Source organism: Squalius cephalus, assembly GCF_949319135.1.
Source record: "Squalius cephalus genome assembly, chromosome: 23".
In the NCBI taxonomy this organism is placed as follows: domain Eukaryota; kingdom Metazoa; phylum Chordata; class Actinopteri; order Cypriniformes; family Leuciscidae; genus Squalius; species Squalius cephalus.
Window position 1 is genome coordinate 7,955,640 of NC_137144.1, and position 20,611 is coordinate 7,976,250.

At 40.4% G+C, this 20,611-nt stretch overlaps 1 protein-coding gene across 2 annotated transcripts in view; it reads left to right on the plus strand.

Annotated features, from left to right (window-relative positions):
• nup160 (nucleoporin 160) overlaps positions 1-20,611 on the plus strand; it is a 115,443-nt gene that overhangs the window by 20,109 nt on the left and 74,723 nt on the right. For both annotated transcript variants that reach the window (XM_079860179.1, XM_079860180.1), the window contains exons 5-13: positions 2,132-2,207; positions 2,296-2,410; positions 2,581-2,820; positions 2,907-3,004; positions 17,722-17,806; positions 17,899-17,967; positions 18,329-18,412; positions 18,480-18,650; positions 20,093-20,192. In XM_079860179.1, coding sequence (XP_079716305.1) covers positions 2,132-2,207; positions 2,296-2,410; positions 2,581-2,820; positions 2,907-3,004; positions 17,722-17,806; positions 17,899-17,967; positions 18,329-18,412; positions 18,480-18,650; positions 20,093-20,192 — 1,038 coding nt within the window. The remainder of the gene's footprint in view (positions 1-2,131; positions 2,208-2,295; positions 2,411-2,580; positions 2,821-2,906; positions 3,005-17,721; positions 17,807-17,898; positions 17,968-18,328; positions 18,413-18,479; positions 18,651-20,092; positions 20,193-20,611) is intronic.

Below are 20,611 nucleotides of genomic sequence, written 5' to 3' on the forward strand. Positions count from 1 at the left end.
CCAGGGAGTGAGGAGGGGGAGGGGATGGGATGAGGAGGATGGAGGGTCGAGCTAAATGAACAGCCCGTTCTCATCCCAAGGCGTCATATACATTTTGACATTTCGTCTACATCCAACGCACATGACAGCCTTTAGCGTCAATATGATACGCAGATAGATATGGGCCAGAAGGCGCCTCCTAGCGGTCTAACCCTAACTCTACCCCAGACCTAAACCTACCCATAACCGAACAAAGCTATCTGCGTCTCATATTGACGCTAAAGGGTGCCATGTGCGTTGGATGTAGACGAAATGTCAAAAGCGTCAGTATATGATGCCTAGGATGAGAATGCATTGAAATGAACTACCTCCAAAGAAAGATGTGCAGCCATCATTAATTTGCATCAAGATCTCACGTGTAAGGAAATTGCTGCAAAGAATATTATACTACTATTGCAAAGATGCCTCTGGGCATCAGGACTTCCCAGAGTGTCCAGTAAGCGCTAGGACTGTCTCCTCTTGAGGAGAAGCTACAGAATTGTCTCAGCACCTGTGCAGATCTTTCTAATGTTGGCAGCAGGTGGTTGAGGCAAAGAATTCTGGACTGGTGGAACAGATTCTAAACAAAATCTTCTAAACATAATTTGTGGTTGAGGCAAAGAGTTCTGGCCTGGTGTCAAGACAGGCAGCAAAGAAGCCATTTCTCTCCAAGAAAACCATCAAGGACATACTGAAATTCTGCATGAAGTACAGGGATTGGAGAGCAGATAACTGGTGCAAAGTTATTTTCTCTGATGAAGCCCCCATTGGACTGTCTGGGACGTCTGGAAAATCGATTGTCTGGAGAAGAAAAGGTGAACGTTACCATGAGTCCTGTGTCGTGCCAACAGTGAAGCATCCTGAGACCATCCATGTGTGGGGTAGCTTTTCATCCAAGAGAGTGGGTTCTCTCACAATTCTGCCCAAAAACACTGCCAGGAATAAAGAATGGTATCAAACGTCCTGCAAGATAAACTTCTCCCAACGATCCAGGAGCAATTTGGTGAAGATCCATGCTTTTTCCAGCATGATGGCGCACCATAGGGGCTTTCGCACCGGAGAGTTCTAGGAACTTAGTTCTAGGAACTAGCCACCAGGGCGGAACTTTGAAGTGACGTAAGCCGGACTTGTTGTTGTGACTTTTATTTTGACAGCGCGGCAGACCTTTATTTTGATGGCGCTGAGAACGCCAGAGCCTGAGCAAACAAACAGTGCTCGCATTCTCCGTGTTCATTAGTTTACGATCTGTCGATACAATATTAGATATAACTGTTATAAATAGAAATTAGACAGTATATGAAAAGTTATTAGCGTATGCCGTGTGGTTGATGCCCAATGTCGCTAGCTGAGCAGAAATACATGATCATGTTTGGTCCCCTCAAAGTTGCGATGGATTTTCTCCTTAGCGTAAAGGTTAAGAGGCCCATCTATCACTGTTTTCCATGTTCGTATAGTTAGTTTCTGGAGTAAATTTATAAGCCATAATCTGTGAGATTACATATCTTTTTTAAAAAGGGCGGATGCTGGTGTTTCGCGTGCTTTCGGCCAATCCGTGTACACTAACGTCCTATAGTGCTGGTTTAGACCCTAATCTGAAGTAGGATATAAATTAGTTCCTCCAAAAGAGTTCCTAGAACTAAAATCGTTCCTAGTTCCTGCACCGAAATCCGGGTATTTTTGGCTCGAGGTCATGGTGCAAAGGACCCTAGGTTGATTTTACTCCGAACCATCCCTTTAAGGCTTTTATTCATATATAAACAATGAACAATGCAAATACATAGAGATCAATTATGGTATACATGGAAGCTCAACTGTGCTTGCTTGGCTCTCTAGAACCAATGAGGTTTGTTCTCGCATGGCTGAGCTTCTGTGTTTACCGTATTTGATCGTGTTGATCAAGTTTATTTTCCGATGACTTAGATTAAACCACTTGATTCATATGGATTACTATGTCTTTGTATGTTTTTACATTTTTAGAAAAATATAATTGGAGAATATTAAAAATATTTTCATTTTTGTGTTCTGAAGATGAACTCTAAAGTCTTATGGGTTAACATAATGTGCAGATACCTGTGTTTTACTAAATCATGATTCCTCTTTCTGTTACAAAAAGGGACCGTGTCAATTCTGGAGTTAAAACAGAGTTCAATGATGCAGCGGTTGGCCGGCTGGATGCCTACTGCTATCAGGTACATTATTTATTTTGCATACAATTTAAATTTTAATTGAATCACAAAACAGAGCAGAAACATTTTAAATGGATGATCCCATTCACAGGGGAGATCAGAGCACGTCTGATGTAGCCGTCAGTCTGGCTGTCCACCAGCTAGAGGACGACACGTTTGTATTCGCGCTGTGTCAAGATCATAAGCTGCGGATGTGGTCATTTAAGGTCAGTTTGGCTCCTGATTATCCATACATCCAATTTCATTCTCGGATCAAGATGTAATTACTGTGTCTTTAAATGTCAGCAACTATGTTTAACATGAAATCTGTGCGCGTTTGACTCCTTTATCTAGTTTCATGCCAATCACATTGATGTATAAATTGTTTGTCTCTCAGCATCAGATGTGTCTGTTGGTGACTGATATGCTGGAGTATATGCCCGTGGGTCGTGGGGATGTGAAGGTTTCTCCAGCACATGCTCATAAGCTCCGACTCTTTTTCTCCTCATCCATCGGTCTGTGTCTCGCCGTCTACCTCGCAGTTCCCAATCGCAGTCAGTTCTGTGTGCTGCAGCTAGTGGCCAATGAGAACAATCGCTATAGCCTGGATCGCATCTCAACTCTATTCTCAACACAGGTAGAGTTCAGTACAGTAAACATTGAATCCTTTATATGATTACTGATGGAATTGTACTTAAAATTATATGTGTTTGTGTGAAACAGGAGACAGTAGTGGATTTTGTCTTGACGGCGACTGATATTTGGGCTGTTTGGCTGGATAATGACAACCAGACTGTGGTGAAGTACATCAGTTTTGAGCAGTGAGTAAAGCACAGTTTGATGAGCGAAAACATTGACCAGTCCTATCTAGGGGTGGGAATCTCTAGGCACCTCACGATTCGATTCGATTACCATTCAGAGGGTAACTATTATCGTTTATTTTTATTTGATTTTTTTACTTACTTGGTACTTTTAAAGCGAAGTATTTATGATGACCCATAAGGAACTTACTTCCAATCTTCTTATATTAATTTTATTAATAAAACAAATGGAAGTGATTTGGCAAGTCAACTGTAAGGTTACATTTGCCAGCATATGTCCCAACATTGCAAAGAACCAACAGGAAAATAAATGTGTGCCTGTACTAGCAGCATACTTGAAGTAAATTAATACAAACTTCAGCATATTCTGAATCTCTAGCATTTAATAATAGACTTCTAACCAACATCCTCTTGTTATTTCCAATGAGCAATATAATCCTTTTAGGGGTGCAACGGTACAGATAGCCCACGGTACGGTCCGTACCTCGGTTTTTGGGCCACGGTCTCGGTTCGGTTTCGGTACATGTTTTGTGCAGAAAGAGACTGCTATTTCATCCCAAAAATATGTTTTATTTTTCTTATGAGCATAAACAGAATGTCACAGTAGGAAGAACATCAATGTATGGAATAAATTAACACTCTACTGTAGTCTGTACTGAACCACACTAAGTAATACAACCTCTTCAACTATCACTTATATGAAATACAAAATGTAAACAAACACACTTCAAAATATTCAAGTGGATCCCAATTCCAAACCTTGATAACTGGTATATGAAGTGATCAATGTGAAAGAAAAAGTGCACTTTTACCTTTAACAAACATAAATTAGCTTGTGCTTTGAATAAAAAAAAGCAGAGCAAAATAATATAATAAAAAAATACTGCATTCAGGATACAAAGTGCAATGTTATTTACTCATCCACTATTGAGAGATTCTTGTGCAAAAAGATGAGTCTATCAACACTGTCTGGTGCAAGGCGAGACCGGTTGGCACTAACGATGTCCCCAGCAGTGGAGAAAATTCTCTCACTAGGAACTGAAGTCCCTGGGACACAGAGGAGACGTTTTGCCGCTTTTGCTACATGGGGGAACTTGCACTCATTGGTCTACCACCACATGAAAGGATCAGCATCAACACCAATGGAGTCTGCTAACCTATATGAAGCAACTTCATCCTCAACAATCTGGGAAAGAGCCTTGACCTGGTCTTGTTTTTTAAAAACCTCCCCAAATAGCTCTGCCATTGCTGTCTTTGGAGGGGGAGAGGCTGACTCTTGTCCCTCTGTGGGTGGCATTGTCTCCGCTTGTCTCTGAAAGAACAATGACAAATATTTAGCATATAGAATAACAGCTGTAAATGTCTATATTTTGCTCCTGTGAACTTAGTATAATTGCCACAATAGAGAATAGTTCAACTGCTGTTTTGTTTTATTGTTGACCGATATGTACAAGTATGACATGTTAAATCATCTATATACATTTTGACAACAAAAAATAATCATTAAATATACAGCCATAGATTCACAGAAAATAAGATTATCATACCTGTGGTTCATACTCCAGGATTTCTGTGGCAAGATCTTTGTAGTCTGTCAAGGGAGGATTCATCAAGGGAGGGCAGGGATTTAAACCTGGGATCCAGGGCTGTGGCTTTTTGGAGGTACTTCTGAAGGTCAGGGTCAGTGTACCTTCTATCCAGGTCCTTTGCAATGGCTTCTTTTGCTTCTTTGATAACTGTACTGTCTTCATCTCCAGGTACCATGGATTTGAGAATCATTTCCTTCAGTGGGAGGATCATTGAAATTGTGGGGGTTGTTTCACTGCTCATGAGTGTTGTCACAGTCTTCAGTGGTTTGAGTACTTTGATTAGTTGCTCTGCCATTTTTTGTTCTCCATCAGTCAACATTGCAATGCCCGTGACGTGGCTCCTCAGGTTTTTGTCCATTGTTAATGCCGAATAGATGGCAGGCTGCTGCTCAACATATCGTGACAACATGTCATGTGATGTGTTCCACCGAGTTATCAGATCAATGATTAACTTGTGCTTTGGCAAGTTTAACATTTCCTGTTTCACAGCAAGTGCTTGGTTGGCTGTGGTGCTGCGGTGAAAAAAGGTGACTACTTTCCTCACTTTCCCAAGGAGGCGGGACACACCGTTGATTGACACTGCCCTCTTGGCCGTGAGATTCACAGTGTGAGCAAAACAGCCAATTTGGGGTCTCAGCTCAACAGTTTCATTGACTGCATTAACTATGTTTGCAGCATTATCTGTGGCAACGGGTATAGTTGTGTTTGGCTGCTCGAGCTTCCACTCGGTGACTGCATTTTTCAACTCCTCTGCTAAATGCGCACTTGTGTGGCTTTCATAGAGTGGGCGGGTCTGCAGCACGGCACTTTTCATCTGCCAGTCCAACATGTAGTGAACCGTCACAGTCATGTAGCTCTGTGTTGCCCGAGAAGTCCAACTGTCCGTAGTCAGTGCGAGGCTTTCTGTTTTCGCCAAATCACTCTCGATGGCTTGAAATGTGTGCAACTGGGCACAGCATAACGTGGGTCGAGCGTTTTCATTAAATGTTTATACCCCACATCCTTTTCTACAGAAAAGGGCTGTAAATCTTTATCAATAAACACTCCCAATGCACCGGTTATCTTTCTGTGTTTCTCTGAAGAGGCCTGGTAGTTCTGAGCAAAAGCATTCTCAATAGACAATTGTTTTTTTTCTGCTGGTGCCTGTTCGGGTCACTTGACTGACCTGTGTTCAGGAAGCGTTATGTCTGGATGCTTTCGCTGGATATGCTTTGACATATTGCTCGTGTTTCCTTTGGAGTATGCGACATGTGCCAAACAAAGTTTACAGACTGTGTAATTTCTGTTGATTGTTTTCCCTCCTTCGTCGTTGTACTCAACCCCAAAGCCAAAATGATTCCACACTGAAGATTTGAAAGATGCTGGTGCATCTTCAAATTTCTGCTTTTCAACTCCGCTAGAGCTCGCCATTTCTACGTGTCTGTAGCATGTGTAGCCAAACAACTAGTAGTCAGTGAGTGACAGAAGTTAGCGTGTGGGTGCACAACAGTGATTGATTGGACATTAACTTGCGGGGGCGGGCTTTCGTCTGCCTGGACAGGCAAACGCATCTGATGGCGTGTAAAGCAAAAACTAAAAGGATCAGCGCAAACTAAAAGGATCAGCGCGAACTCAATGGCAAAACCGAAGTCCCGCGGGACACGAGGGTAGATTGTCCCGTGCAGGGCTGACCGAACGGTCCGGGATTTTACCGTGTACCGTTGCATCCCTAAATCCTTCAGACAAAAAAACATTTTGCTGTAGCAAAATCACAAACAGTTTTCGTTCAAAAATATAGAATTATGTACCAGCAGCTCTCATATAATGCTTGTGGACTGAATAATTAGTAACATACAAAGCCGCTCTTATACACAACTAAATAATAAAGAGTTATGACTTGAAATGTTTGCTGTATACCACAATCAAAAACAGCTTATACAAAAAAAGTGAATGAACATCTGCAGACAGCACAGTCAAAATGTAACTTTTTGTGACTGGCATTGCACATATTGCAGGGCAGTATAAGGTACGTATAACAGATCGGTTTACAGTATATTGATGTGAAAACTAAACAATACAGAAGGCAGCTCTCATACAAAAAATACTAAATAGGTAACAATGAAATTGCCAATTTTCCATACGTTAGCTTTTAACGAAGAAGGTTCCATTCGAATTTGGCGCTCAGCCATCATGCGTCTGTTATGTGTGCGACTCTGTTATGTGCATGGCACAGACTGTCTGCGCACTGCACGTCTGCTTTAGATTTCCGTCTTTTGCGTTCCGTCAATATTACGTTATTAGAATTTTTATTTTTTATTTTAGAAAATCGATTTTTGACATTTTGTGAAATCAATTCAGAATCATCCACGTCAGCATCGCGATGCATCTAAGAATCGATTTTTTTCCCCCACCCCTAGTCCTAACAAGGCCACATTTTAAGGTCTGGGTAGATTTAGATGGTAAGCAAACAATCAGTTATCATAATCAATGTGTTGGATGCAGGAGAAATGTGCAGCAATAAAGATCTGAGCGACTTTGACAAGGGCCAAAAAATGCAAAGGCTACTGGGTCAGAGTATCTCTGAAACTGCAAGGCTTGTGGGTTGCTCCCGGTCAGCAGTGGTGAGAAATTTGCCAACAGTGGTCCGAGGAGGGACAAACACAAACCGGCGATGGGGTGTTGGGCACCCAAGGCTCATCGATGCTCAACGGCTCAAGAAGGGGAAGGTCTACTGTGGCACAAGTCACACAAAGTTTTGATGATGGTTATGGGAGAAATGTCACAACACACAGTGCATCACATTCTGCTGTGTATGGGACTGCGTAGCCGCAGACCAATCTGAGTGCCTAAAATGACCTCTGTCCACCGCCAAAAAGTGGCTACAATGAGCATGTGAGCGTCAGAACTGGACCTTGGAGCAGTGGAAGAAGGTCGTCTGGTCCGATAAGTCCCGTTTTCTTTTACATCACGTGGACGGCCGTGTGTGTGTGCAGCGTTTACCTGCAGCGTGCGCAGTGTTTACCAGTGATGGCACCAGGATACACAGTTGGATGACAAGCTGGTGGAGGGAGTGTGATGCTCTGGTTAGTGTTCTGCTGGAAAACCCTGTGTCCAGCCATTCATGTGGATGTAAATTTGACATGTGCCACCTTCCTAAACATTGTTGCAGACCAGGAACACCCCAATAATGGCAATAGTGTTCCCTGGTAGAAGTGCCTCTTTCATCAGGATAAAGCATCCTGACACACTGCACACATTGATTAGGAATGGTTTTAGGAACATGATGAAGAGTTCAATGTGTTGAACTGGCCTAGAGATCTCAATCCAGTTGAGCATCTGTGGGGATGTGCTGGATCAACAAGTTCGATTCACGATGCAACCTATAGGAACCTACAGGACGTCTTGGTGCCAGATATCACAGGACATGTTTCCCTTTTAAATTTTCTTTCATAATCAGTAGTATAAGTAAGGGATAATCCACCAGGGTTCCTGCGGATTCTTAGTCTTAAAAATTATTACATTTGATTTTTAAAATTTAAGGCCATAAAGACTTAGAAAGTGTTATTTTTACTTGAGAGGTCTTGAATTTTAGATGACAGTTTGGCTTATACATGTCTAAATACTTTACCAAATTAAAACTAATCTAAACACTTATCTAATTAATGTTATATGATTTTTATTATTCTTTATACTTTATACTTTGTGTATTTGCTTGTTCACGTGACAATTCGTGGCATTTACAACAGCTTATTGCGTCTCCTGCACACAAAAGGAAGAGATAAAGAGAAGAAAATGGGTAAATGTCAAATTTTAAGTTCATTTTTTTTGTGCTTAGGGGTGTGTGATATGTATCGTCTATGATGATATCATAATTATTGTTTTAACTATAATTGTTAAAAAGCTGACATAGAGAGTTAGCTGACATAGAGTTTGTCACTCAAACTTTCACTACACAATGTATGCAGTTATATGCCCTCAAAATTCAAGAAACACCAACATCTTTCCCCCGATGAGTTTTTGTCTTATATTTATATCATATGATGTAGTTATATTACAATATCACACGAGCAACAGTGCAGTTTCCCCCAAATTTGAGCATCTAGACTATTGGTTGGGCTCACTGGCAGTGGAAGAGCGGCTCCCAGGCCTAGAGAATAGTGTATTTCTACAATAATTTGATTGACTGGTCTAAATGAATTATTATTATTATTATTATTATTTATTACTACTATTATTATAAATTACAGTGCTGCTGTCACTACTCCTACTATTATTATCATGAATATTATTGTTGTTACTACTACTACCACTACTATTATTGTTATTATTATTAGTATGAATACTACTTCTACTACAACTCTATTACTGTTACTATGATTGTCTTTAATTGCCTCTATCTGTATCACTAAAATATCCCATTGCTTAAACTTACCAATGTACCTGCATTCATCACTATATCGATCTATTTATATTTAGCTGTTTTTTTGTGTTCTGTTTGTCTTTCTCTCTTCTTTGTGTATATATGTCATTGATCTTTTACCTTGTATAAGCTACTATGTTTTGTTAACTTGCAATAAATAAAAGATAAATAAAAAAAACTATTGGTTTGAATAGTTCCAATGACACAGTACTTTGCAACTGTTGCCACCCACTGGTGTCCTATGCAGACAGATGCCATCGCAAACGGCACACTTCATACTAGGGCTGAACGATACATCGAATTTTCATCGTCATCGCGATATGAACTCAACAGACAGCCTGACACGATGAATAACGCCTGGTTCAGATTACAAGATTTTTGTGTCTGTTATGATAGTCACGGAGTCAGATTAGGCCTACACGTTTTTGACTCCTAAAATCTTGTCGTGTTGTGGACAAGAAACATGTCAGACTACACGTTGCTTTCTGACCAGTCATCGCGTGCCGTCACACTCACACATTCACTCGCACGCGCACACACACACACACACACACACACACTGTTGCTCGCGCTCTCACTCACTCTCGCTCACATACTCAACCCGTCATGGAGGACCTTTAAAAAATTAAACATGCTAGTCGTGATGTCGTGAAGCATCGCAGACGCGACGTAGGTTGTCGCCCACTATGACACACTATACGAGATGAAACGATCGAATCTTGCGCCCAACGCCCGTTGTCGTTTACGAATCCCCACGACACCCATACGTCAAACGGATCGTGCCAAAATCGTGCTAAAATCGTGTAATCTGAACCAGGCAGGTAATAAACGTTTGACCTATCACGCAAAGAACCTATTAAAGCACTAAGACATGTGAACAGCATAGCTAACATTCACATTTGAATATTTATCGCAAGTCATATCGTCATCGCAATATTAAACAATCTTATCACACATCGCAGCTTTTCCTCATATCGTGCAGCCCTACTTCATACGCACTTGTCTTGTGGACTTAACAATGGCCGCCACGTGTGCGTGAAGTCCACAAATGGTGTTCCATTTATCATTTTAAAATTCCTTTACGGCCGATATGTGCCCTCGATGCGCACTTTTGCCGAACTTTTTACACGATAATATAATATTAGTCTCCGGTGTAATAATAAAAAGACTGATTTTAGTAATGTAAAGTTGGCACTTGTATTATCGTATACCATTTAATGTTTGTTTAACATGAATGGGAATATATGGAAATTCTATGCAGATGAAGTTATGTACACTCACCTAAAGGATTATTAGGAACACCTGTTCAATTTCTCATTAATGCAATTATCTAATCAACCAATCACATGGCAGTTTCTCAATGCATTTAGGGGTGTGGTCCTGGTCAAGACAATCTCCTGAACTCCAAACTGAATGTCAGAATGGGAAAGAAAGGTGATTTAAGCAATTTTGAGCGTGGTATGGTTGTTGGTGCCAGACGGGCCGGTCTGAGTATTTCACAATCTGCTCAGTTACTGGGATTTTCACGCACAACCATTTCTAGGGTTTACAAAGAATGGTGTGAAAAGGGAAAAACATCCAGTATGCGGTAGTCCTGTGGGCAAAAATGCCTTGTTGATGCTAGAGGTCAGAGGAGAATGGGCCGACTGATTCAAGCTGATAGAAGGACAACTTTGACTGAAATAACCACTCGTTACAACCGAGGTATGCAGCAAAGCATTTGTGAAGCCACAACACGCACAACCTTGAGGCGGATGGGCTACAACAGCAGAAGACCCCACCGGGTACCACTCATCTCCACTACAAATAGGAAAAAGAGGCTACAATTTGCACGAGCTCACCAAAATTGGACAGTTGAAGACTGGAAAAATGTTGCCTGGTCTGAGTCTCGATTTCTGTTGAGACATTCAGATGGTAGAGTCAGAATTTGGCGTAAACAGAATGAGAACATGGATCCATCATGCCTTGTTACCGTGCTGGTGCCTGTGCAGGCTGGTGGTGGTGGTGTAATGGTGTGGGGGATGTTTTCTTGGCACACTTTAGGCCCCTTAGTGCCAATTGGGCATCGTTTAAATGCCACGGCCTACCTGAGCATTGTTTCTGACCATGTCCATCCCTTTATGACCACCATGTACCCATCCTCTGATGGCTACTTCCAGTAGGATAATGCACCATGTCACAAAGCTTGAATCATTTCAAATTGGTTTCTTGAACATGACAATGAGTTCACTGTACTAAAATGGCCCCTACAGTCACCAGATCTCAACCCAATAGAGCATCTTTGGGATGTGGTGGAACGGGAGCTTCGTGCCCTGGATGTGCATCCCACAAATCTCCATCAACTGCAAGATGCTATCCTATCAATATGGGCCAACATTTCTAAAGAATGCTTTCAGCACCTTGTTGAATCAATGCCACGTAGAATTAAGGCAGTTCTGAAGGCGAAAGGGGGTCAAACACAGTGTATGGTGTTCCTAATAATCCTATAGGTGAGTGTATAGTGGAACTAGGCATTGTAAGCTCCATATATGGTTATTTCAGGGAGTAGACTGGGTGGTGTTGGAAACTCAGAATCGAAGACCAGGAGACTTGGTTGTTTCTTCAGCAGGATTCTTTATTGAGAACACGAGCTGTCGGTAGCTGCAGTCACCAAAGTCTGACTAAGTGGACGTTCTCTTACAGTTTATATACATTTAGGGGCAGGAACCAGAACTTTGTGATGAGACAGGTTTAGGAACCTGTTCTAGACTGAGAGTGCTGCCCATCCTAATCGACTCAGCATATCTATTCAAATGCTGAGACCCGAGTACAGGACTGGCAGGACTCTCTTGCTAAAACACAAGCTCCAAGAGCCATTAAGAGTTTCAGTAAAACAGGACTGACCGGAGTCTTTTGCTAGAAAACTCTGATACTAATAATTTATACCTAACCTTAACATGCTAAAGTCAATGTAAACCTAAATTAAACATTTTAATAAATTTGTAATACAACATTTGCCCCTTTGAGAGTTCTAATAACTCTCACAAAATACAAATTTAGACACTTAAAAGTTCATTCTTGTAACTTGAAAAAGTTACAGGCACATAGCAAGTTCTGTGTTGTTCATCTGTAATTGCATGCTGACACAGAAACATAACATGCAACTAGGGTCCGTGAAGTCCTTACGAGTAATAGTCTTTTCTGGTTGAAAACTATTATTTCCTTGTGCTGGAAGTGAGTCATTTGTTGGTTGACACACTTGATACTAACAGGTTTCCGAACCATGAAGAGTTATCTTCAGTCATCTGGTGTAATTTTGTTGAAAGATCAAGAATGTCTTGTTGTAGTTTGTTCAAGTTCCCGTAAGTGAGTCTCTGCGTTGTGTATTTTTTCTTTTTCTTTTGGGATAGTTCGTTCAGCAGTGGGTCTAGTTGTCTTCTTGAGGTTGTGGCTTCATATGCAGGTGAGATATCGTTGCATATGGATCTCGGAACAGCCATCAATTGGTATCTGCACAGAGTAAGAGTGCTTAAGACCCCCGAGGCCTGTTGCACTTCGGTTCTTCCATGGGCTCCGCACTGGTCTGTGTGTCCTATTCTGTCCCTGTTGTGTGCACACTGTACAGTGTGTGAGAAAATTTGCATTCTCCAGTGAAACATCAGTCTTAATAGACATCATAATACAGGATTGGTGCCTGACTGGACTATTCTGTGGTATAACATTCAAGGCTGTGAGTCTTACTTAACCAGGGTCCCCCAAAGGAAGGCAGAGAACAGTCACTTTCCTTTAAACAAAAATCAGTCTTTCGTCTTTGTTGTTGTTTCTGGGGAAATTAAGCACTCACAGCCTAAATGGTTAACACCATATCAAGTTGCCCAATGAGTTTAATGAGGAGGAGAGGGGCTGTTTCAGAGTATTAAGCAAGCTGAGCAGAAGCTGAGTAACCTTGTTAACTTCTTTAAAGTTCTTTTTGTTTTTCCTACACTCTCTCATGCAATGGCCAGGTTTACCACAGTAATTACAGCTGCCCTCTCTCTTAGGATGTTTGCGTTTCTGTTCATTCTCTGTGTTGACCTTAAAGGGCACCTATTATGCCCCTTTTTAGAAGATGTAATATTGGTCTTGGGTGTCCCCAGAATGTATTTGTGAAGTTTCAGCACAAAATACCCCACAGTTCATTTATTATAACCATTTGAAAATGTCATTTTTGGGGCCTGTTTTAAAAAGAGCTGTTTTGGCATCTACCACTTTAAATGTAAATGAGCTGCATATCCCCGCCCTGCTGCTGGACCCAGATGATGAAGAGACTCCGGCACAGAATAAACACGAATGAGAATGGACTAAACGTCTCGGAATGGTTATTTGATACATTTATGTACTTACAAAGTTTTAATCGCGTCCCTTTTGCCATTATGGATGTGCAACACACACACACGAACTGTGATAACGTTCGCGCAATTTTTTGAAACTACACACACACACTACTGTGAAGTAGCCTACAAACGAATTTTTTTTTTTATTTCTTAAGGGGAGGGAGATAGACGTTTATATAGCCTACTGTCTATGGAGATAGAGCAGACCTTAATTTTTTTACATTTGTTATTGCTGCAAAAATGCCTACGTGACATAAAACTGTCTGACGTTGTTTGTTGAGACATCCTATGACGACGACAATAAATAGCTTTAGACGCATTTGTTGTTGAACTGGCTGACATAGATTGAAATGACTATTTGCTCAAAAATCATAAAATACACTTACTTTTTCTGGAGGTGACGTTGGATCGCGAATTAGGCAACGATCCACACTCTAGGATTAACTTTGACCCTCGTTAACAGTCAGTCAGAAAATGAATCTCGTATTTAGGAAGTTTAAGTGGTGCCTTTTCTTCATAAATAAAATCCATCCGCTGCGTTTTCAGTGGCTCTGATGTCAGTGAAGACTAGTATGTCCATTCTTACATCCCACAACACACTTAGGAGACATTACCGGCTGTCGCTGAAACAATGGAGGATGCAGATCACCGAGGGCGGGGTCTATGCCAAAACCAGATGTCAATCAAATCACGTCGGTGGGGCTTAGCTCATTTCTACGTCACAGTGAGGAAAATCTAGAACAGGGTGTTCTGAGACAGTGCTTATGATTTATTGAGATAGTAAAAAAACTACTGGGTGGATTTTTATCATTCTAGGGTGGTTTTGCTCACACACTGCCAACACAAATTTATGTTCAAACACCATGTAAAAGTGAATTTTGCATAATAGGTGCCCTTTAAAGGATGCTGCTGCAATTTTTACTCTTGCCTTGACATCAGAGTCTGTTTCCCAAGTAGCTAACCTGTCCAAGTTGTTTTGCAGGGTTCTACTGGACCATGTTAATTCTAAGTAGGGCAATGCATTTTTATGTTCTGACAAAAGACCCTGAAACCATGCATGAACTAGGGGACCATTATCATCTAACACCTTCTCTGAAGTGTCAGCAATTCCGCTGTAAGCTGCAGCGGTCTGGCAAAATCTTTCTGTGTACTCACAAACAGTTTCACCCTTCTTCTGTAAACAACTAGTGAGCTTTGACCAGTCCACGTTCGGTCCAACAATGTTTTTTTTTTAATTTTCAAAACACCTTCTCTCAAATCACCTTTACTGGCCTGTTGCAGTTCAGATTTGCTTACAGCACTTTCAAAATCATTGAATTCTGACTCAGTCAAGATCTGTGATATTAGCTGGGTGACTTCAGCTAGAGCATTGGTTCCCAACCTGGGGTCCGCGGGAGCGGATATGCTTTGAGGTGAATTTCAATTACAATTTCGTTATTTCAAATGTATAGGAGCGTTGCGCGTGGCAAGCGCGCTCATAATGTAAGAGACGCCGGCGAGACCACAACATTGCCCAACATCAAATGGCAAACGTAATGCAAGCGGAACGAAACTGCTCGTTATTGTGTGGTTGAAGGACCGTTTATCAGTTTACCAGTGCAGCGCGAGCCGATCATGATCATGCGACACTGTTACTACACAGCGCTAATAAGAGATCCAGGTAAATAAAGCATTTCAAATCGCCACTGAAGTAATAACATCGCTGCGAGATCTAGTGAGAAACATTCACATTTCTCCGTTATTAATGGATCAAACAGCGCTGACGTGGAAACCTGGAAGAAACAGTGTCCACAGATCAGCAACATTCACCATGGATTTACTGTAGTAACACTAACTGCACCCATGGAAGTTTGACAGGAATAGGCTATAATGCCTTCAAGTAACATTACATCGGTTTTATTTTTACATTATGAATACAATTGCTGCCCTCAAATGTTAATCTGAAATAAAATTAACCTTTGTTTATAACTACTACAATATTACTTTTAATTTTTTCCAAGGAGCTGTTTTGTTTTATATGCTCATAAGAAGAGTGAATTATAGCTCTAGAATTGCTCAAAGTAAAAAAAAAAAAAAATCATACTTTATGATGTTTTAATAATAAAAAAAATGAAATCAAGGACATTTCTCTGGCATTTCTTTCTTTTTGCTGTATCAAAAACGTACCGAACCGAACCGTGACACAAGTGTATCATATCGAACCGAACCGTGAATTTTGTGAACCGTTACACCCCTTATATATATATATATGGGGGGGGGGGGGTCACGGATTGTTAAATATGTACATAGGGGGGGCCCCAAGGAAAAAGGTTGGGAACCACTGAGCTAGAGACATATCATAGAGCCGCATTTTGCTGATTTTGCATTTTTCAGAAAAATTTGTGCGTGCTGAGGGTAAACTCTGGGGATAGTCTCTCTATATCCTTAGGACCTAAAGCTGTGTTGACTGCTTGTATGGGGGTTGCAGATGGAACTGCATCAACCCCTTTTCCCCTACTCTGAGCCTTTTGTCTTGCTCCACACACCTAAACTGCATTTACATCTTTCATCAATCCAGCATTGACATTGTCCTCTATTCTATCAAAAGACTGTAAATCAGGATAGCTTTCATCTGACTGTTGGTTTTCTGAGTCACATTTGTTTCTTGAAAGAGAACACTTCAGTGTGCAATTGTTTGTTCTGTTCTTTTAGCAATACACTGAGCTTGTTCTTGTGCAATGGATAAGCTAAATTCTCTGTGACAACAGATAATGGCTTTCACATTGTTCTTGCGAATACTTGCTCCTAGTATCTTTTTACAATCTTCAATTGACCATACTTTTTCTGGGTGAATGCCAAATTTCTTTGTTAAATTCAGTCTGACAGACTCAGTCAATATAGCGTCCATGCGTTCTCCTAACAAAGACTTGAATTCACTGTCTGTCCATAAAGGTGTAGCTAGTCCAGCTTTCTCAGTTGTGGGAATCAGCCTAGCATTCCTTCTAACCATTTTATGAGTGTCTTTGTTACTACACAAACAAACACTAAACTTCTCTGATCAACAGAGGGTACACTTGTAAACTTTCCAATTTACCAACACTTCACACTTAACTTCCCTGCTGACAAGAACAGAGGATAAACAAAATATTAGCAATTTACGCTAATCCTTCTCTGCCTAAAGCAAAGGATAAAAAATATTAGCATATGCTGCTAACCGTCCCTGATAAAGCAGAGGATAAATATTCACTAACTTTACAGAGGATAAAACTTCTCTAGCAAGAGGATAAAACAATATTAACATTTAATGCTAATGTTCCCTGCCTGGCAGAGGACATCTTTCATCTCTAAAAGCAAACTTTAGAGGGTAACTTAGTTAACAAAACCCTGCAGCTGTCTGTTAACTCTTCTCTGGCTGCACAGAGGGTGACAATTTTGTACTGGTCTGCAATGGTTCTTTGAATAGAGTGAAACTCACCAAATCATTGGTTGTACAGAAATAATTCGTCTGGAACTCAGTCAGCTTTGTTGAGATCTTTGAGCTTGAAGTTTCAAGATTCAGTCTGGAACTCAGTCAGGCTTTGAGATCTTTGTTGAGCTTGAAGTTTCAAAATTCAGTTCTTTGAGCTTGAAGTTTCAAGAATCCATCTGGAAAAGTTCATTCTTTGTTGAGTTTCAGTTTCTCCATCCGGGTCACGGCACCAAATTGTTGGAAACTCAGAATCGAAGACCAGGAGACTTGGTTGTTTCTTCAGCAGGATTCTTTATTGAGAACATGAGCTGTCGGTAGCTGCAGTCCCCAAAGTCTGACTAAGTGGACGTTCTCTTACAGTTTATATGCATTTAGGGGCAGGAACCAAAACTTTGTGATGAGACAGGTTTAGGAACCTGTTCTAGACTGAGAGTGCTGCCCATCCTAATCCACTCAGCATATCTATTCAAATGCTGAGACCCGAGTACAGGACTGGCAGGACTCTCTTTGGTAAACACAAGCTCCAAGAGCCATTAAGAGTTTCAGTAAAACAGGACTGACTCGTCTTTTGCTAGAAAACTCTGATAATAATAATTTATACCTAACCTTAACATGCTAAATTCAATGTAAACCTTAATTAAACATTTTAATACATTTGTAATACAACAGTGGTGATGAATGTACGGACAGTTTTCCACTCAGGGATTTTTGTGCAGGCTATGTTATATCTATGCTTTTATAAATCTGAAAGCTTATCTGTGCGAAGTTTTATACATTTTATACAATATTTCACTAAAGTGGGTTGTTTCATAGAGATTAGAGTAGTTCAATTAAGTCACAAAAAAAAAAAATTGCAATTCCCCCACAATATATATAACTAACTATTTTCTGCTTTTGTCTGACTTTGCTACTTATGTTTTAAAATGTAGTAACACAACAGGCACGTGGAACCAGGTGTTTGTCCAGCCATTACCAGAGGAGGAAGTTCAGATTGGTGAAGACCAAGACCCACGGGTAAGTGTATCTGGTTCTTATGTGAATGCTGAAACTGGTGACATATATTGTATCATTTTTGAGTTCCCTAACACATTGTTGTTTTTAAACAGGAAATCTATCTTGATGTACTTTTTTCACCACTGCGCTTCACAGCCTCAGCCATCATTAAAGCTCTACAGGTACAAATTTACTTTCATTCACTCTTAATGGGTCGTAGAGCAAGGGGTTATAGTTCCTAGAGGCCATCACCTTTAAATAGCAAATATCAGAAATATCAAGGTCCTCAAATACTGTTTTGGCAGTTAAATTAATAAGCAGTTTGCATTACAGGAAAAGTTATTGTACAGTTTTTAACCACAACCGACACATCAGAGAGCACAGCTCACTCAAATGTTGGTGCCTGAGCCTCATTTTCATCTGATCACTCCACAACAAGCTGCAGCTTACATGCTGATACAAACCTCCATTCCACCATGTGAACAGAAAAACTGATATGTTTATACTTGTATTTATTAAGAAGAGTTGATTCTTTTCTGCCAGATTTACAAACGAGGTACAGAGCGATATTCTGACTTATCATGGGAGGAGCTGAAGAAAGAGGTCACTGTCGCAGTGGAAAATGAGGTAAGGTGGTGCTGTTTTCCCCTTTGTTCATTTCTTTTTCAAAATTTTAATTAAACATTGTGTTCAGCTTCAGTCCAGTGTGACCGAGTACGAGTTCTGTCAGGAAGACTACCGCTTACTGCAGGTGGAGTTCTGGTCGAAGTTTTACGCATGTTGCGTACAGTACCAGGACGTTCTGTCCACGCCACTCGCCCTGCATGTGAGCCCTTCCACAGCCATGGTCTGCGTCCTCAAGAAGGTACCTGATCTCAGCCTCACTTCATTTTGTTGAAGTTAAGTAAGAATTTGTGTGTGTGTAGGTCAAATGAAATCAAAATTGTCCCTATTTGCTGCTTTAGTACACATCGCTTTTCTTAATTTGAATGCTTCATTTATATATGGCTGTTTGATTTCCTGATCAGCCTGATATAGAAACATTGCCTCAACCAACAGCGACTTTTTTCTGAAGCCTACTTCAGGCCATGCTTGCAATTCCTTTACTCTGTACACAATACTCTGGCTGAGTATTGATCAGAATTGTAAAATTATGAGATTCATAAATCAAATGTAACCTAATCGTTTATTTAAAGCAATAATTTGTATTTGAATATGGATTTCATGAGAATCTCCAGCCTGTGCAGGACACTCCCTGACTGGTGCTTACAAAACTTCAATTATTTTTAATGCTCTGTCTGACATTAAATGCAGAAATAGTACTTTTCGTTAGCCTCATAGCATAATTGCCGAAGTCATTTTTTTTAAAATATAACTTATGCTATGAGGCTAACATTTTATTTTTGTTTTTTGGGAACTGTTCTATTGACCTCTATACTTACTAATAATCCCACTGATCTTAGAACATATTGAAACTTCACTAATTAAGCACTGCAACCAGCAGTGCATTTAGCAGTCTGGTCCAAGTCTGTGCATGGGAATCACATTTTCTCACTTAAAGACCAGGTCACGCTACAGTACGCATTGAATGCCATTAATTTGAGTTACTAATTGTATATAGTACATCAAATTTCTAGGATTAAAAGCATGCCTCAAGTGGCATCAAAATCTCCTGAATGATGTGCACAGCATTCGTAAGTCCAGAGACATGCAGAATAAACACGTTTTTATATGGGCTGAGACAATGTACAATTCAGAAGCTCTAATAGCTGGAATATGAAATTACATCTTTTAGATATTTAGAGACTTGTTTAAATGATTTAAAAAATTGACTTATTAGACTGGACAGTAAAAAAGAATGGGAGCTCAAAATTAATCATCATGAGCTTTTGTGCATCTGTGCTCCACTGATGTATACCTCATATATGCTGAATTGCAGAGCTTGTGCAAAGATATCCACGTTGCTATAATCAGATGCTTTATTAAAAAATGCTTTGTTTTCTCAATTTTGTTGTGTGTTTTCTTGAGATGAAAGCGCGCAGCACATATTTACATATTCATCCAAATGCCGCTCTCAGCAGTGTGGGCGGCATCGGATGTTCGCTAACAGTATATCGCTGGTCATGTATTTCGAACTTCGTTTTACCCCTAAGCAAAAAATAACTTTGCTGTGAGTATGTTATATTGGGGCCTTTACCGGTCAAACAGACCAAAAAACTACATTTTGATGCCAATAATTAAAAAATGTCAGATATCGGCATTGCCGATATATATTGGTTGATCGCTAATCTTTTCACTCTTTTCCAGGGTTTTGTGTCTTTCCTGTTACCCTGCTTTGCAGTCGACCATCTTTACCTTTCCTCTGATGAATACCTGTTTTCTGAAGAGGAGACTCCAATTGCTGAGGGTAAGAGGGCAGTGTTTACTGCAGTGTCATCGTTACTGAATGATGATGAAAATCGTGAGATGGCTCAGTGTCATCATCAAATCGCAACAGTTGTGATGCAATTATATAAATATATAGTCTGACGCGCTGCATTTTTCAGAGTAAAGCACAGCAGTTTCGATTCACAGTAAATGTTACTCTGGAAGTGCTGTATGTGTGTTTGAGTCTCCTATCATTAAGGTTGGGTACAGAGTATCTATATGACCAGTATGTACCGGGCCGAATCAGAACGCAGATTTCGGTGCCTCATTTCGTTGCAACTTAACCCTTTGACGCATATGATCACACCGGTGTCATTAGAACGTTCTGTGCATCACATGATCAACTGCTAAATTCAAATGTGGAGTTTTAGGTGTTTGGGTTTCCTTCTTTTTTGTCTT